Genomic DNA, 14,602 nt, shown 5'->3' on the forward strand with positions numbered 1-14,602 from the left:
GGTGCTAACATATTGAGCAGAAGCTTGGAGGTTAACACAGAAGCTCGAGATTAGGTCAAGGACTGCGCAAAGAGCGATGGAATGAAAATTTTTTGGCGTAACGTTAAGAGACAGGCAGAGAGCGGTGTGGATCAGGGAGCAAACGCGGATAGCTGATATTCTAGTTGACATTAGAATGAAAAAATAAATGGAGCTGGGCAGGCCATGTAATGCATAGTGTGGACAACCGGTGGACCATTACTGTTGCAGACTGCGAGTCAAGGGAAAGGAAGCGCAGTCGAGGACTGGGAAAAACTGGGTGGGGTTATGAAATTAGGAAATTTTCTGGCGCAAGTTGGAATCAGCTAGCACAAGGCAAGAATAATTGGAGATCGCAGGGAGGAGCCTCCTTTCTGCAGTGGACATAAATAAGCTGATGATGATGGTTGAGGGCCATTCAAGGCCGGAGGTGGTCATTAATAGGGATTGATGTGGTGAATTATCTAGTGGAAATAATTTGGCAATATACCCCATGCCTTCATCTGGTGTACTTGAATAGACAGTAATGTATAAACCGCACTTCAAAGCTTAACTTGCGGTGACGGAGGGGATTACTGGAACTCACTTCCAAGTCGCTTCCGAGTGGTGATAGCCGTAGAGGTTGTGCAGATTGTAGTGGATGTCGGCCGACTGGATTGCGTCACCACACATGCTGTTCTCGAACATTCCGCTGTCCCCGTGCTGAAAGCCTGCAGCATTCAGCGTATTCAATATAAGTGACGCAACTGGCGTAACCATGCAAGCCAGCCATCGCAATTTTGCGTTTCGAAGCCGCAAGGGTTGTATAGGCCGAGAGAGCATATTTGGTACAAAGAGGAAGACAAAGCACAAATGTTTTTCAGCAGAACGTATGGACATGGACAGAAAGGGACGACGACACACGCTGGACTAGCAACTGAATGTTTATTCTTGGTTTCCCACACCTTTTATAGCACAAGACAGCCATGCTTTTTCCTTTTGTCATGCCGGTTATCCGTCTTTCAGATCAAAATGTCGTCTTTGCGCAAGTAGTTTTTTTTTTCTGTTAGTAGTATCGATGGTGTACTGATGCATGATTGCCCACTTCTGTCAATGGCCATGGCTTCTACAATTTCGCGCGTCAGCTTGTCTTTACTTTTTTCTAAAACCAGTATGTCATAAAGTTGTACGGTGCAATGGTGCTGGCGATGATGAAAATCGAGATGCCCAGCGGAGATTCCTTTTAGAGATGCTGCGTCAATGACAAGACAAGAGAGCATGTATGCTCTCTTGTGCAAAATTTCGTGCGTCAGCTTGTACATTACTTTTTTCTAAAACCTGTATGTCGTAAAATTGTATAGTGCAATGGTGCTGGCGAGGATGAAAATCGAGATGCCCAGCGGGGATTCCTTCTAAAGATGCTGCATGCTCTCTTGTCCTGTCATTGACGCAGCATCCTTAGAAGGAATCCCCGCTGGGCATCTCGATTTTCATCATCGCCAGCACCATTGCACCATACAATTTTACGACATACAGGTTTTAAAAAAAAGTACAGACAAGCTAACGCACGAAATTTTAGAAGTCATGGCCATTGAAAGAAGCGGGCAATCGTGCATCAGTACACCATCGATAGTACTAACAGAAAAAGAAAAAAACTACATGCGCAAAGACGACATTTCGCTCTGAAAGACGGATAACCGGCATGACAAAAGGAAAAAGCAAGGCTGTCTTAGAATAGACATTCAGTTGCTAGTCAAGCATGTGTCGTCGTCCCTTTCTGTCCGTGTCCATACGTTCTGATGGAAACCATTTGTGCTATGTGCAACCAACGAGCTCAGGCAAACACTATTCTGAGGAAGACAAAAATACAAAATTAAGCAGAAATGCCTTGAGGTTGGTCAGAACAGATATAATATAGAGAGAAAGCCACCTCGCAAGTTGACATTCGCAGTCAACGACACAACACCAGTAAGTACGAAAGTCATTGGTCCAAGTCCGTTGTGCTTAAAATATGCGACATTATGTACCTTCGTCACACAATGCTTCGATGGCTTATTGCATGAGCACGTGTAATATCTATGCCGTATTAAAATTATTCCCCCCTATGGTGCCATTTAAACATTAAGGTACACTCTTTCATCGGGGCCGCAAAATCAAGTTTTGATAAAAGCACTTACCAACAGGATATGGTGGGTTGTTCCAGTTGTTTTCCGTACACTTAGAGCTTGATCGGTTGCTCTCGCGAGGGTAGGTTGGCTCATTCAAGTCCTTTAAGAAGACACATCGCAATCGTGATTCATGCAATCAATACCACTCACCACGCAAATATTGTGTTTCGCCTCCGTGCTAATTTGCCCATTCTTGTTCCTCCTATCAAACATCCAGTATCAAAAACATGACAGTGTTCTTAGTTACGTGCGCCATATCGGTGAAAACGTCTAATGACGCCTAAAAGGCAACGAAAATAGCAGAAGCTGTCTTCTCCCTGCCAGCGATAATATAGCGGGGAAGACACCCTTAAGATACCTGGCGAAGAGATTTTTCAAAGTTTTGCTAATATTCTTACGGTATTAACCCTGTTAATCATTTAATTGGCGTTGTACTTATTTCGCATCTATGCCCCCTATAATTAGCCTTCGTCGTTGGTGTGCAGTTCAGAACTTGTGTGATAAACTCAGCTTGCGTCACTATCTAAAAAAATTACCATTGACACATTAAAACTATTATGAAACATTCACCGCGGCCACGACTGAAATATGCCGTTGTTTTTATAGAGCACATAATGCCACAGACAAGCGTCAGCATTGACTATGCAATGACGATGGCTAGGCGACACCATGAAATCGAACGAATAGTTTCGCCAAATGTATGAGTTCCTTGAGTCGCCCGACCTAGACAGCATGGCAACACACAAAAATTTGATCCGTGCACTCAGCGCGAACGAGTTGTTGCGTGAAAAGCGTCCTCAAGAGTTTCCATCGGCGCTGTACTTAAGGAACCGCATTCATAAATCCTTTTCTTCGTAAGTGTTCTGCGCCGTGGGTCGTCCACCGTCGCTAATGACATGCATCACAATCGGCTAGTATTTTCTCTTACGCAGAAGTTTAGCGTGAAAAGTTTCCGTTAGTAAGGACCCTGGTGTTTTCGCACTTGAATCTGGAAAGTTCTGCTTTGGAGCTTAATGAGTATTGCTTCTCTTTAGCTTCGTTATGGGGTGATCAGTATTGCAGAGGAGCCTGCTTTATCACTCAATGCATCTCCCTTTTTTTCTGCTTCCAAATAAAATCAATAAAGCAACAGGTTTAACATTTCACGAACTCTTAGTTACGGGCTACCATACGCAGAATGGCTCCGCATTAATGACTTTCAACTCATTTTCGCAACGAAACGTGCTAGATGCTGTAGACATAACAAATCATAGATGCGAAATTCCTCTCAGAGCCTATAGAAAAGTATATATGAAGTTCAGGGGAAACATTTCCTTAATCTGGGATCAGGCATGGCGACATATCATGCTATAAGCGCTCACAGGCGACTTTTATTCATAATAAGCCAGTAGTAATACATTTTATGGATCCTTCAAGTGCCCCCCTTCCTGTCTCCGAAAAGCACGAATAATTAAACAATGTAGGAAAAAATTTAAAGTTATGACACATCCGAAAGTGTGTTAAGGCTGGAGTGCGCAGGTAACCAAAGGTATAAATTCCGAATTAGTGGGCTGTACAAAATTTACAAACTAGGTGGGGGGATGAAGTTAGGAAATTTGCAGGCGCAAATTGGAATCAGCTAGCGCAAGACAGGGGTAATGGGAGATCGCCTTCGTCCTGCAGGGGACATAAATATAGGCTGATAATGATGATGACAAAATTTTTATTTCCTGGTACCAATAAAACATGTGTCCTCTGGGTGGAACGGAAGAACTTTCACTTTCAATTAAAATAAGAAACTGCGAAATAAGCACTGCAAAAAGGTGTGCCCTATTATACGAACCGTAATATACACTAAATCTGGTAATTCTAAATTTCCTATGCACCTACAATAAAGCAGTTATATAACCTAGTTGTTTTTACTAAAGTCAATTGGCAGTATAGATATACCAATCTTACTTTTACTTAGAAGATTACATGACTTTTTTGCAGCGTATAGATTCGTATGTTATAGGTAAAAAGACATTTCAAATGCAGGTCATTTTCTGCGACACGAATTTAAAGAAACCGTAATTGGATGGACAAGATTCTTTCGCAATTTACCCTTGATGTTCAGTGAAAGATTTTTTGGAGAAAAGTATTTTATAATCTGATGCAAGGTGCCAGTATGACAGAACATTTACATCACAAACTAGAAAGATCGTCTACTGATTAGAATGTAGTTTTAAATTCACGTAAAATAATTGTGCCCTAATGCCGTGAGTGGCTTCCGTTTTATTCTCCTATGCCACAATAACCACACAAATGTAGCAGGATTCTTGCACAAGCTATAACATCCTTCCCACTAGTTCAAATCAACAATGCCTGTTATCAGCGTAACAGTCTAGTTATCCTCAAGCTAGCTTCTCTTCAAACTTCAACTCAGCATTTTGCCAGCGTTCACATATAGGTCACGCCGCCACTGTATGGACGCATGCCTGGTTTAGTGGGGACGAAAGAAGAACACGAAACATACATGTGCATGATAGTGCGCTATACATTCCGTGTACGCTGCACTTAGGACAGGGGTACGACGCAGTGCAAGTGTTCTTACCAGTAGTAAGCCGTCGAATCCTACCGCCTCCTTTAGCGACTTCAGACGTTCTGTCCACCCTTTCTCGGCGTCCGGGTTCGTAAAGTCTACAAAAGCGACGTCCTGAACATGGAAGCATGATTGACAGATATAAGCACTCCGCCAGCCATCGACCACTATTTATGCGGAACTTACAGAGCCCGGGAAATGAGCACAAAGCAATGCACTACGAAACGCTTGAAATCATGTGCGGTGCCGCTCAATGTAGTAGTCCTACAGCGGACTCCCTCTGTTGTAAGCACTGTCTAACGACTGCTCTAAACAGCCTGACTGAAAGATGAAAGCCCGCAATAGGAGTGGACAGACACACAGACAGGCCGGTAAGGTAACGCAACGTACTGAATCGGTGAGAACAAACTACAAGGCGTTCTCTTATCAATACTACGCTAAAGTACTCTAGAACGCGCCATCTCTACAACTCGCTAACATAAATATTCACAGTCATTTAGTCACAGAACTACGTCAGTGCCTACTGCAACATCAATAAAGCTTGCGCGTTTCTCATCATATAGAAATACAACAGAACAAAACAGTGCAAGAAAGTAAACGCAGAAGCAGTGCGGACTACAAATTGTCCTGTTTCTTGCGCTGTAAGAAATGCACAACTGCAAGACAATCAAACATTCAAACGCACGAATCCCTAAAAAGTTAAATAAATGTAAAATTTCGAAAAAAAAGTTATGAATTCGGTGTAGGAGCCACCAGAAACCTCCTGCCAATTTAAACGGTAGCTAATTCCTTTGTCATACAGTGCAAGTTAAGGTGAGCTCATTCACAAACTACCTAATCACTAGTCCCTGGAGCTTGCTCAATATTGGATCTACTAACAATTCATGTTTCGCTGAACATGGGTGTAGACCCGCACAAAGTGCAATGTACGGCTGAAGGTAACAAACGACTGCGGTTGAGCGAAATTGCTGCCCTCCTTTGAAAGAAGTAAGAACAATTTGTTTGAATAACGTTGTGGCGTTTTACGTGCCGAAATCACCATCCGATTAAGGGGCAACCCGTAATGCGGACTTCCCAGTAAGCCTGACCATTCGGAATTCTTTAACGTGCGTCTAAATCTAAAAGCAGGAGCGTTTTTGCATTCCACGGCTTCCGCGTCTTGGATTGAACCCGCGACCTAAACCCACAGTGTAAGCCTCGAGCACAGCAGCGCACCGCCATAGTGGCTGCCCTACCGCGGCGGGTGTTGAAGCAAGCTCGCGCAGGTCATTGACACAACGACTTGTGTAGTCTATGTGAAGCGACCACAAGAAAAGGCGAACTTCGTACACATTACCAGACCATCCGACAACACGCCATCCGTATTTTTTGGTCACATCCATTGCCACAAGGTATTTCGCAGTTTGCCTATTTTGAGGGCGCCAAGTTTATCCGGAGCGGTGAAGAACAACGTTACGCTAGCTCTTCCCGCCGCTTTTCTTACAGTTGACAGAAAATATTGGGAACAGACAGTATTACCACAAGCTTTATTTTTCTGGGCGCCTTTTCTAGCATGCTTACTTTTTTTACCTTTTACCTTATGCAAGCACGTTTCTCTCAGGTCCTCAGAAAAGGGAAAGGGTGCATCACCGAGTACTGTAGCTGCACTTGGGACACAAAGCTTACTCGCCTGGATGTGGGCAGGATCGTACGTTCATACGCTGAAAACTACTTGTCATTCTTCCCTTTCATTTCTCATTAACATCGGTCTCTATGTATATTTCTGGGCCGTTGTAGCGTGATTATCATTTTAGTAAGCCCTGCTGGCATTTACTCTGCAATCCTCCCTCTCCCATTCTCTCACCCCCAATACCCACCCCTCCTCCCAGCGCGCACACATGTACACAAATAAATTCGCCAGGGACGCTTAAGACTGCTTACGCGTAGGAATACGAATGCAGTGTAGTCGCTTTGGTGAAATGTTTTCGCTTAGGCATTCATCCGCATGTCATCGTGAACGTTGTAAACTTGCACGGTGATCCTTATGAGACCTGATGGCGGAGGGTACCCCTCATTAGATACACGCATGATTTGTTGTTGTTGCCTCAAACATGGCTCGTACCCATGAGGGGGATTGGTCACACTGTATAACATGAAACATACACCCGACAACGTACATCACTGGCTTCGAAAGTGTTGTTGTTCTTATTTTTTTTCCTGTCATGTACGTGGCACCTACCCACTATGGGGGATTCAGGCCATTTCATATTGAAGCATCGTTAGCGCATGATAGAAGACGATGACGACGGTGACCCGCGCACCATGAAAATCGTCGCGTGAACTTTTGCATATAAGAAATTTGCCGTGAATCCGATCATTTTTTGACGCGTTTTTACTCCTTGCGCCGTCTGCCATTTTTGGTCTTGGTCACGCCGCCGCCGGATTTTTCGCGTGCTGCCTTCCTTGAGCTTGCGCTATTGCCTAGGGCTGTTCAGCGCTGTTTCCGCCGTTAATAATTACAAACACTGTTGCAAACCGAATTTAGGTCAACAATATCCCCATAACAAAAAGCTCCTCAGAAAGCGCTACGCACTGTTTGTTGCCCAAGACAGGTTGTTGAGATTACGAACGATATGCGCATCTGACGCGGCAGCAGCAATATAAGCACGTGAACGAAGTTTGGAGAAAGGACTTACGCTCTTGATACCTTCACTCAATATTAGAGGGATCATATGCTCCGCTGATGATGGTAGCAGAGGATCCTGAAATTGCAAAAGAATGGCTGTTATTGGTATACTTAGATGCTTCATGCCAGAAGTTTCATAAGAACATCGAATATCAATAAAGCGCGTCACATTAAGTGCAAACTCTATAGAAGTTACACGCTGACACAGCCAAAAAAAAGCTTAGCTGTCTTGTTTTGTTTTTTGTAAGCTATTACTCGGCGGGCTGGAGCAAAATCAGAGGATTGTATTCAACGAATAATGCTGTCTCCTACACACACACCGGCATCTCCCTGTGGAACGGAATCAAAAACCACCAACAAAATTTGGAGCAGAAGAAGCGTGAAAGCAGCTTCGCTTACAAACGATTACGTTTCATGCTTCAAGGTGCATCTAACTTCTTCTATTGGACCCGCTATATATACAAACTCCCGCTGTATTATGAAGAAAACCTACGCTGTTGTACGCTTCCCATAGATGCGCTGCCAGTGCGGGCGGGAACAGTGCCTGTGACTTCATTCTGAGCAGCAACACGCCGGCTACCACATTGCTAACAAATGTGTTTTTTCTAGCTTTGACCTATGTGTGAGGTTACTAGTATTTGATCCTGATTATTTTTACGGCAGCCTGCGTGCCAGCACATTTTCGGAGCCTCTCATGTGCTTCTGCGATATAGCGTTCTCCCGATCTGTCATTCTACCTGCGTTTCTAAAAGTGTGCGAGTCATTGAGCAAAAATTGTCTTCTTAGATCGGTGGACAAAAGCTTGCTAGACCTTAGCGAATATTGCTAATACCCATTAAACTATAATTAATTGGCCTAAGAAAATAACTTTCTCAAAAATTCGCTATGTCGTGGACGATCTTCCTTTGCCGACTCTATCGAATGTAGATAAATGGCAAAACATACCGCCTTCGCAATGCTGCGGTGAGTAGGATGATGATTAGTGCATTTCAATCACGAGGAATCGCTAGACCGTCCTCAGCCCCTTACATGTTAAATAATTCTCATTAATTGGTTTACTTTTGGTTTCTTGGTCACACACGCAGCAAACTTGTCTCATCTTCTGAAAAATGGGGGACCTTGTACGCCGGCAATAACTAAGCCTGAGAGCGGCCATCTAGGATGTTCTTGGGGACTAATAATACGAATCATGGTGCAAAGCATCCGAAAGAAAATGCGAGAAATTGAAGCGAGAAGCACTTCTCGACTTCACGGCAGCGCCACTAAATAGCACAGCGTGTTCAGAAAGAAGCGAGAGGAGCCCAATTGCCGCATGACGCGTTTCTCGGCGTTCGAACCCTCCGGCGTGCCATGCATTTCGGAGGCCACGCGCAAGCTTTGCAGCGGCCGCACTAGATGGCGCCAATCGTTCTTAGGCATCCGCGAAAGAGGAGTCCCGCTGTTGTAAACGCATCATACATAACTCGTTTCGACGGTGACAGTACGTTAATTGTGTCACTCTATTGATTAAATGCTAAGCGCATTACCGTCCACAGTCATCATGAGATTGGTACTGCCAATGTTTTTTTAGTAAATTCACGCGCACGAACAAACTGTTTATATCTTTAGATTTTTATATGCCACACTTCGATAACATCCCATTTAAGAACCCAAAGGTTATAGTTACACGCGCTCTAACTTAACTTTACTATGCAACGAAAGCGCCATACTTACGGCTCGGAGCAGGTATCTTATGCCGGAACTTTCTGTCTGGTTCCGGAGTTTTCGGATTTTGTCCACACTCGACGAGTCGTCGGTTAGAATCGTTTCGGTTGTGAAACCTTCATTGAGATGCAAGGCTGCCTTGAAGAAAAAGGAAAGAGAACGTCGAGTAAAATCAATTTTAGTTTTGATGATCAAGAACGTGTCACACATTGAATATCGAGAGACAACGTGAGAAAGAGTTTATATGCGATACATGCATACCGATGGCGTGAACTAATGGCTGCTTGAAATGCAACTTGCCTCAATATTTTATTATCGGGAAGACTAAACCAAAATTGAACCACACCGTGAAAGTATATACATAAGCTTATATTTATGCGCTATAGTAGTGTAAATAGCTGCCGAGGAATCATTTCTCGAGATCGACGCATCAAGAGGTTTCGTATATGCATCGTATATTTGAATGTAATATATCTTCACATTTACATCCACACCCTAATGTCTTAATAGGTATCCTTTTGCTGTTTTCTGAATTTTTTTTCTCATGTCATTGTGTCTGCTTGTTTGGACCGGCCGTGGTTTCTTAGTTGCTATGGTGTTGGGCTGCTAAGCACAAGGTCGCGGGATCAAATCCCGGCCACCGCGGCCGCATTTCGATGGGGGCGAAATGCAAAAACACCCGTGTACTTAGATTTAGGTACACGTTAAAGAACCCCAGGAGGTCCAAATTATTCTGGAGTCCCCCACTACGACGGGCCTCATAATCAGATCGTAGTTTCAACACGTAAAACTCCATAATTGAATTTAATTACTTGCCTGAGTGCCTTGAGCGGCCAGTAGCGCGGCAATATTGCGTGTATTGGCGGGCTTCTTTCACGCTCGGGAAAACACTTTTATGTAGCACGTATTAAGCAACATAAAACTGTATCGGGAGTTTAAACAGCTAAGCTGTTTAAGCCAGCCGTGAAAGGTGCGCGTTTAACGAAACTATCACCATCAGCAGTGGTTCGAGCGTCGTCGTCTTCTTCAGCAGCTGGTTCGTTGGCGCACCGCGGTTAGCGCTCGTATACTCGTGCTCGGCACGCGCTCACGCCACTGCTCGCTCCCGCGTTCGTCATCGTCGTCTCCTGCCACAGCTTGGTGCGTGGCCGCTAGTCAATCCAGCGTGCAATTTCACTTCTCTTCTGTCTTCGTAATGGGGAGGCAAAGCTTGCACTAGGCCGCGCAAGGCTCGAGACACAACGAAGCTGGCCGATCGATTGCTTCTCCTGGTTGAACTTGGCTATGTCGTGGTTGAACTTGGTTGTATCTAGGTTGAACTTGGTAGCAGCTAGGTTCGGCCTTGGCTATACCTGAGTTGAGCTTGGTTATACCAGGTATCTCTTAGGTTATGACGCAATCGATCGGCCAGATTCGCTGTGTCTCGAGCTTGCGTGGCCTAGTGCGAGCTTCCCGTTTTTCATGTTGCTCAACAATTTTCTCATTGACACTTTTCATCTAGCTATTATATTTGTAAACTTTAATAATTAATTAAGACAAACTATGTATTTAGGCGGAATGCAAGAAATAATCGTAGTATCTTCAAGCGACGGCAAACAACGTTACCTTGGTTCAGTTCAGCTACGTGGCATTTCCATATTTTTAAACCTTGATGCATGATAGTCGGGACACCCTGTATATTACATCATTCATGAGAACCGATTATGCGGCGAAATTCATAGGCAATCTTATATTCCAAGAATTTTACCAACCTTGCGAATGTGGCAACACCACCAAAAAGGCAATCTGGTAAAAAAAAAGTGCTTCACTTATTCTAAACTTAAGTGTTCATTGCGAATGCGCATTTGCATGCATAGGTGCTGTTCTTTATGACATCTAATTGCAGGTTCGGTTTTTTTTCTTTTGTCAGCTCTATAAATTTATGACTAACAAAATAAGCCTTTTCATGTAAATAGTGCACATGCCTGCCTTTTATCTTCTGCAAACATAGCTTCTGCCCTGCTATGTGGTAACGCTATACAAGCAAAGCTAAGGCTTCATCAAACCTGGCCGTATCATTCATTTAACTGAACAATGAATAAAGAGTATAAAAGCGAAGGTTTGTTTGCAAACCCTCGTGGACTATACTGAACCTGGCTATTGCTGCTGTCTTGGAAGTGGCTCACACAGAGACCTGCACTCAATCATCAACCGGTTTATATATAGTCATCTGTATTACTCCTGTAGATATACCGGTGGGTGGCTCTGCTTTCTGCGGAATGACATAGTGAAATGGCATACGGTACCTAAAGTTCATCAGTGCAACAAATTTACTTATTTAAACGTATAATTACTTTATTAGAGCTACATTTTTCTATGCCTTGTTCCCCGGGGTGCGGAGCGTCTGCTCGATTGGCTTCTTGCCGAGTGTAGCGGGCCGATCCTGGAGATCGTGCAATAGTAAAATAGGCGGATCTCGAATATTGTGTAGTCGACATTAAGCTGATCCCGGGGGGGGGGGGGGGGGGAGGATTGTAACGCACGGTCACGTGGGTAACGCGAGCTAGTTGCGTGGTAGGGGGTGCTAGCCGAGCAGACGTATAGTCCCTATGCTACAAAACGCTGCACACAAGATGAATAGTTGTATGGGACTTATTTCACCACTTCGCCAAAGCTTCACCTCACACAGATTTGAAAATGTGCCTAGCACCTGTATAATTCTCGTTTTATTCGTGGTGGTAGCACTCTATAGTTCATGTCCACAGCAGGACAAAGGCCTACCCGGGGACATCTATTTACGCTTGCGTCAGCCGACTGGATCCCTTGCATGAAAATTTCCCAGTCTCATCGCATCAAGTAATTTAATTTCGTTCTCGGTTGGGTTTCCTTTTCCTTGGCACCCATATCCTGCCCCACTAGTAAACAATAACACATCTGCTCTACGCAATGAATGATCTGCCCTACGTCCCGTCTCCCACATTCTCTCAACTAGAAAATCAAATTCGTCTGCCCTCTAACACACACTGCGCGCTTCCTGTCGCTTAAAGCGACACCTACCATTTTCAATTTCATCGCTATTCGCGGGGTCCCTATTTTAATATCGTTTCGTTGGTATTCTTCAACGTAACGCTACAATAGTTAGGAACGTAACTTTGCTCAAGAAAGAGTGGTCTCTGTAACCTAATAACCGTCCTGTTTCTTTCATACTGGAGGTTTTACAGCTTTTACATTCCAGTGCGTCCCGCTGGTGCGCTACGCTGAAGAGATGCTGGCAGATTTCTGCAGCGCCCGCACTCACCACTTGGATGCCTTCCTTGCGCAGCTGCTGCAGCAGGGGCCAGACTTGTGAAAGCTCGTCCTCAGAATCCAGGCTGATGTGATGTCCCAGGGCCCAGAAAGGAGGCATTGCTGGTCTTCCAACTAGCTGAAACAAACCCGCCGTTACGCGTGACATCATGCGCAGAACACTTCATTTTATAGGAAGAAACACCATCATTATGGGATTGCACAGTGGCACGCAACATTACGCTAGCCGAAAATGATAAAAGATCAGCGTTTTAAAGAGATAGCCATTCGCACGGATCACAAAACCGGTTCGTGTAACGGCTTGCTAACATTATACATGAAACAGTCAGTCTATAAAAGTCTTCTTTCTTAATTGCTTTAGTACGAGACCCTTCTTTAAATGCTTTAGTATCAAAAAAAAAAAGAAACGGAGGCTCTTCTGCTGAACTGATGGAACGTATAAAAACTGAGCATGTTATGAGGGTATACACACGTGTGGCGAGGCATTTAGATAGATAGATATATAAACTTTATTAGAAAATAATCAGTTTTGTGTAGAAATAATCAGCTTACTTATTAAGCAGTTTCACGGAGATGTCTCAAATGCTCAATTGACGCCAAGTGTACACGCCTTGAGTACAGACTGGTCTTACGTTAATTGCCAGATATACCCTAATGTTAGTCATCAAGGTTATTCAGAAGATCTTAATTAGTTAACAGTGATTACGAAACATTTAGTATACAGTTCCCCGCTGCTAGTAACGCGTCGCTGAAAACATGATATTTTTTTCGACTGCACTCTCCTAAAAAATTATTGCCCTTAGTATTTGAAGCTCCCGGTATGAAACAAAGTGTGAACGCACCTCCGTGAACTGACGCACAACGTCGTCGGGACTGTCGCCAAGGAAGATTTCGAAATCGAGCGTGCCTCCAGTCGTTCTGAACGTGATCACATTCTCAGGCTGCAACAAAACATCTGAAAATGGTGACAACAATCGTCATGATCGTAAACGCAGCAAGGCCCCTTACATAATTTGAGATAGCCTTCTTTCAGGCGCAAGGAATACAGTTTTCTCTCCATGCGCTGAGTGCATTGTTCTTTTGCAGGACACTTACTCATAGGCAATAGAACCGCTGCTTTAGACACTTGCAGCTTCGATCGAAATACAATGCTGAAAATTAGAAGTGCTCGCAGTTCCGCGATTGAAACTCCGCCGTTCCTTAGAAGTTAGGATCGCACGCCCATTCATCTCGGCGTGCGATCCTAACTGCGATCCGAACTGCGATCCGAAACGGCTGTTGGTGCCGTTTGGCATACGTACGCACATTATTACGAGAATTTAGCATTCGAAGCAGCACGCAAGCAGTGGAAAACTTGGAACAGCAGAGGCTCACAAGCAACAGATTCTCTATATATTGCGGTGACTTTTTAAGCGACGTTATTGTTGTCGATCTCACCTGCTTCAGTAGCTATACTGAATAAATATTATATACGCACTCGTCCACTTGCAGAAGAAGGCGATGGAAGCACCATCACAATTCCTTTTTTTTTTCGTGCATTCATATTTTTGCAATATTGAGCACGACGTCATCGTTCAACACCTTTAACACTATTTGGCAAACTTAATTTATTTTTCGTCGAACATCATGCAACAATCGTGAAATCGTAGAACGAGCCCAAATTCGCATTTCTTACGAAAGCTTTGGGAGAGTTGGCAGGTATGCCGATGGCCACACACAGCATGAATCCATCTGTTACAGATATCTCTGCTAACCGACCAATGCACACAGTGCTACTGCATGATTCAAATAGGAGTGCACACATATTCACTACCCATAAACACAAATATATGTAAACGAAGCCTAACTTTGCAAACATACTAAGAAATAATAACTTGTATGGAGAGCTGTGTTTTTATGTAGTGAACTCAGTAGATCAAAGCGTATTTACTGTGTTTCTATGATACATAGGAAGTGATTCTTTAAATCCAGTCATTCCCCGCAAATGAATTCTTTCGAAATAAATAAATCAAACAATCGGTGCTCGGCCCGCATCTTAGATACACAAGTTCTTTCATACGCTACAAGGCAGCACTCTGACGCACATTTCGAAGTGCTTGTATTGAATAATTCTCCATTTGAAGGTAAAGAGAGCTCCGTATAAGGTGCCTAATGACTGACATAGGGGCAGCCCATATCGATAGTTTCTTGTTTATTACGCTGTCTTGTCTAATATATGTCGCG

At 43.9% G+C, this 14,602-nt stretch overlaps 1 protein-coding gene across 1 annotated transcript in view; it reads right to left on the minus strand.

The window, feature by feature from the left end:
- The window catches only part of LOC119444686 (maltase-glucoamylase-like), a 113,903-nt gene that overhangs the window by 91,996 nt on the left and 7,305 nt on the right, over positions 1-14,602 (minus strand). The window contains exons 5-11 of the mRNA XM_049663542.1: positions 13,222-13,334; positions 12,372-12,497; positions 9,104-9,232; positions 7,401-7,466; positions 4,738-4,839; positions 2,175-2,265; positions 605-728 (exon numbers count right to left, since the gene is read on the minus strand). Of these exons, the coding sequence (XP_049519499.1) occupies positions 605-728; positions 2,175-2,265; positions 4,738-4,839; positions 7,401-7,466; positions 9,104-9,232; positions 12,372-12,497; positions 13,222-13,334 (751 nt within the window). The remainder of the gene's footprint in view (positions 1-604; positions 729-2,174; positions 2,266-4,737; positions 4,840-7,400; positions 7,467-9,103; positions 9,233-12,371; positions 12,498-13,221; positions 13,335-14,602) is intronic.

Source organism: Dermacentor silvarum, chromosome 3, assembly GCF_013339745.2.
Source record: "Dermacentor silvarum isolate Dsil-2018 chromosome 3, BIME_Dsil_1.4, whole genome shotgun sequence".
Taxonomy (NCBI): Eukaryota; Metazoa; Arthropoda; class Arachnida; order Ixodida; family Ixodidae; genus Dermacentor; species Dermacentor silvarum.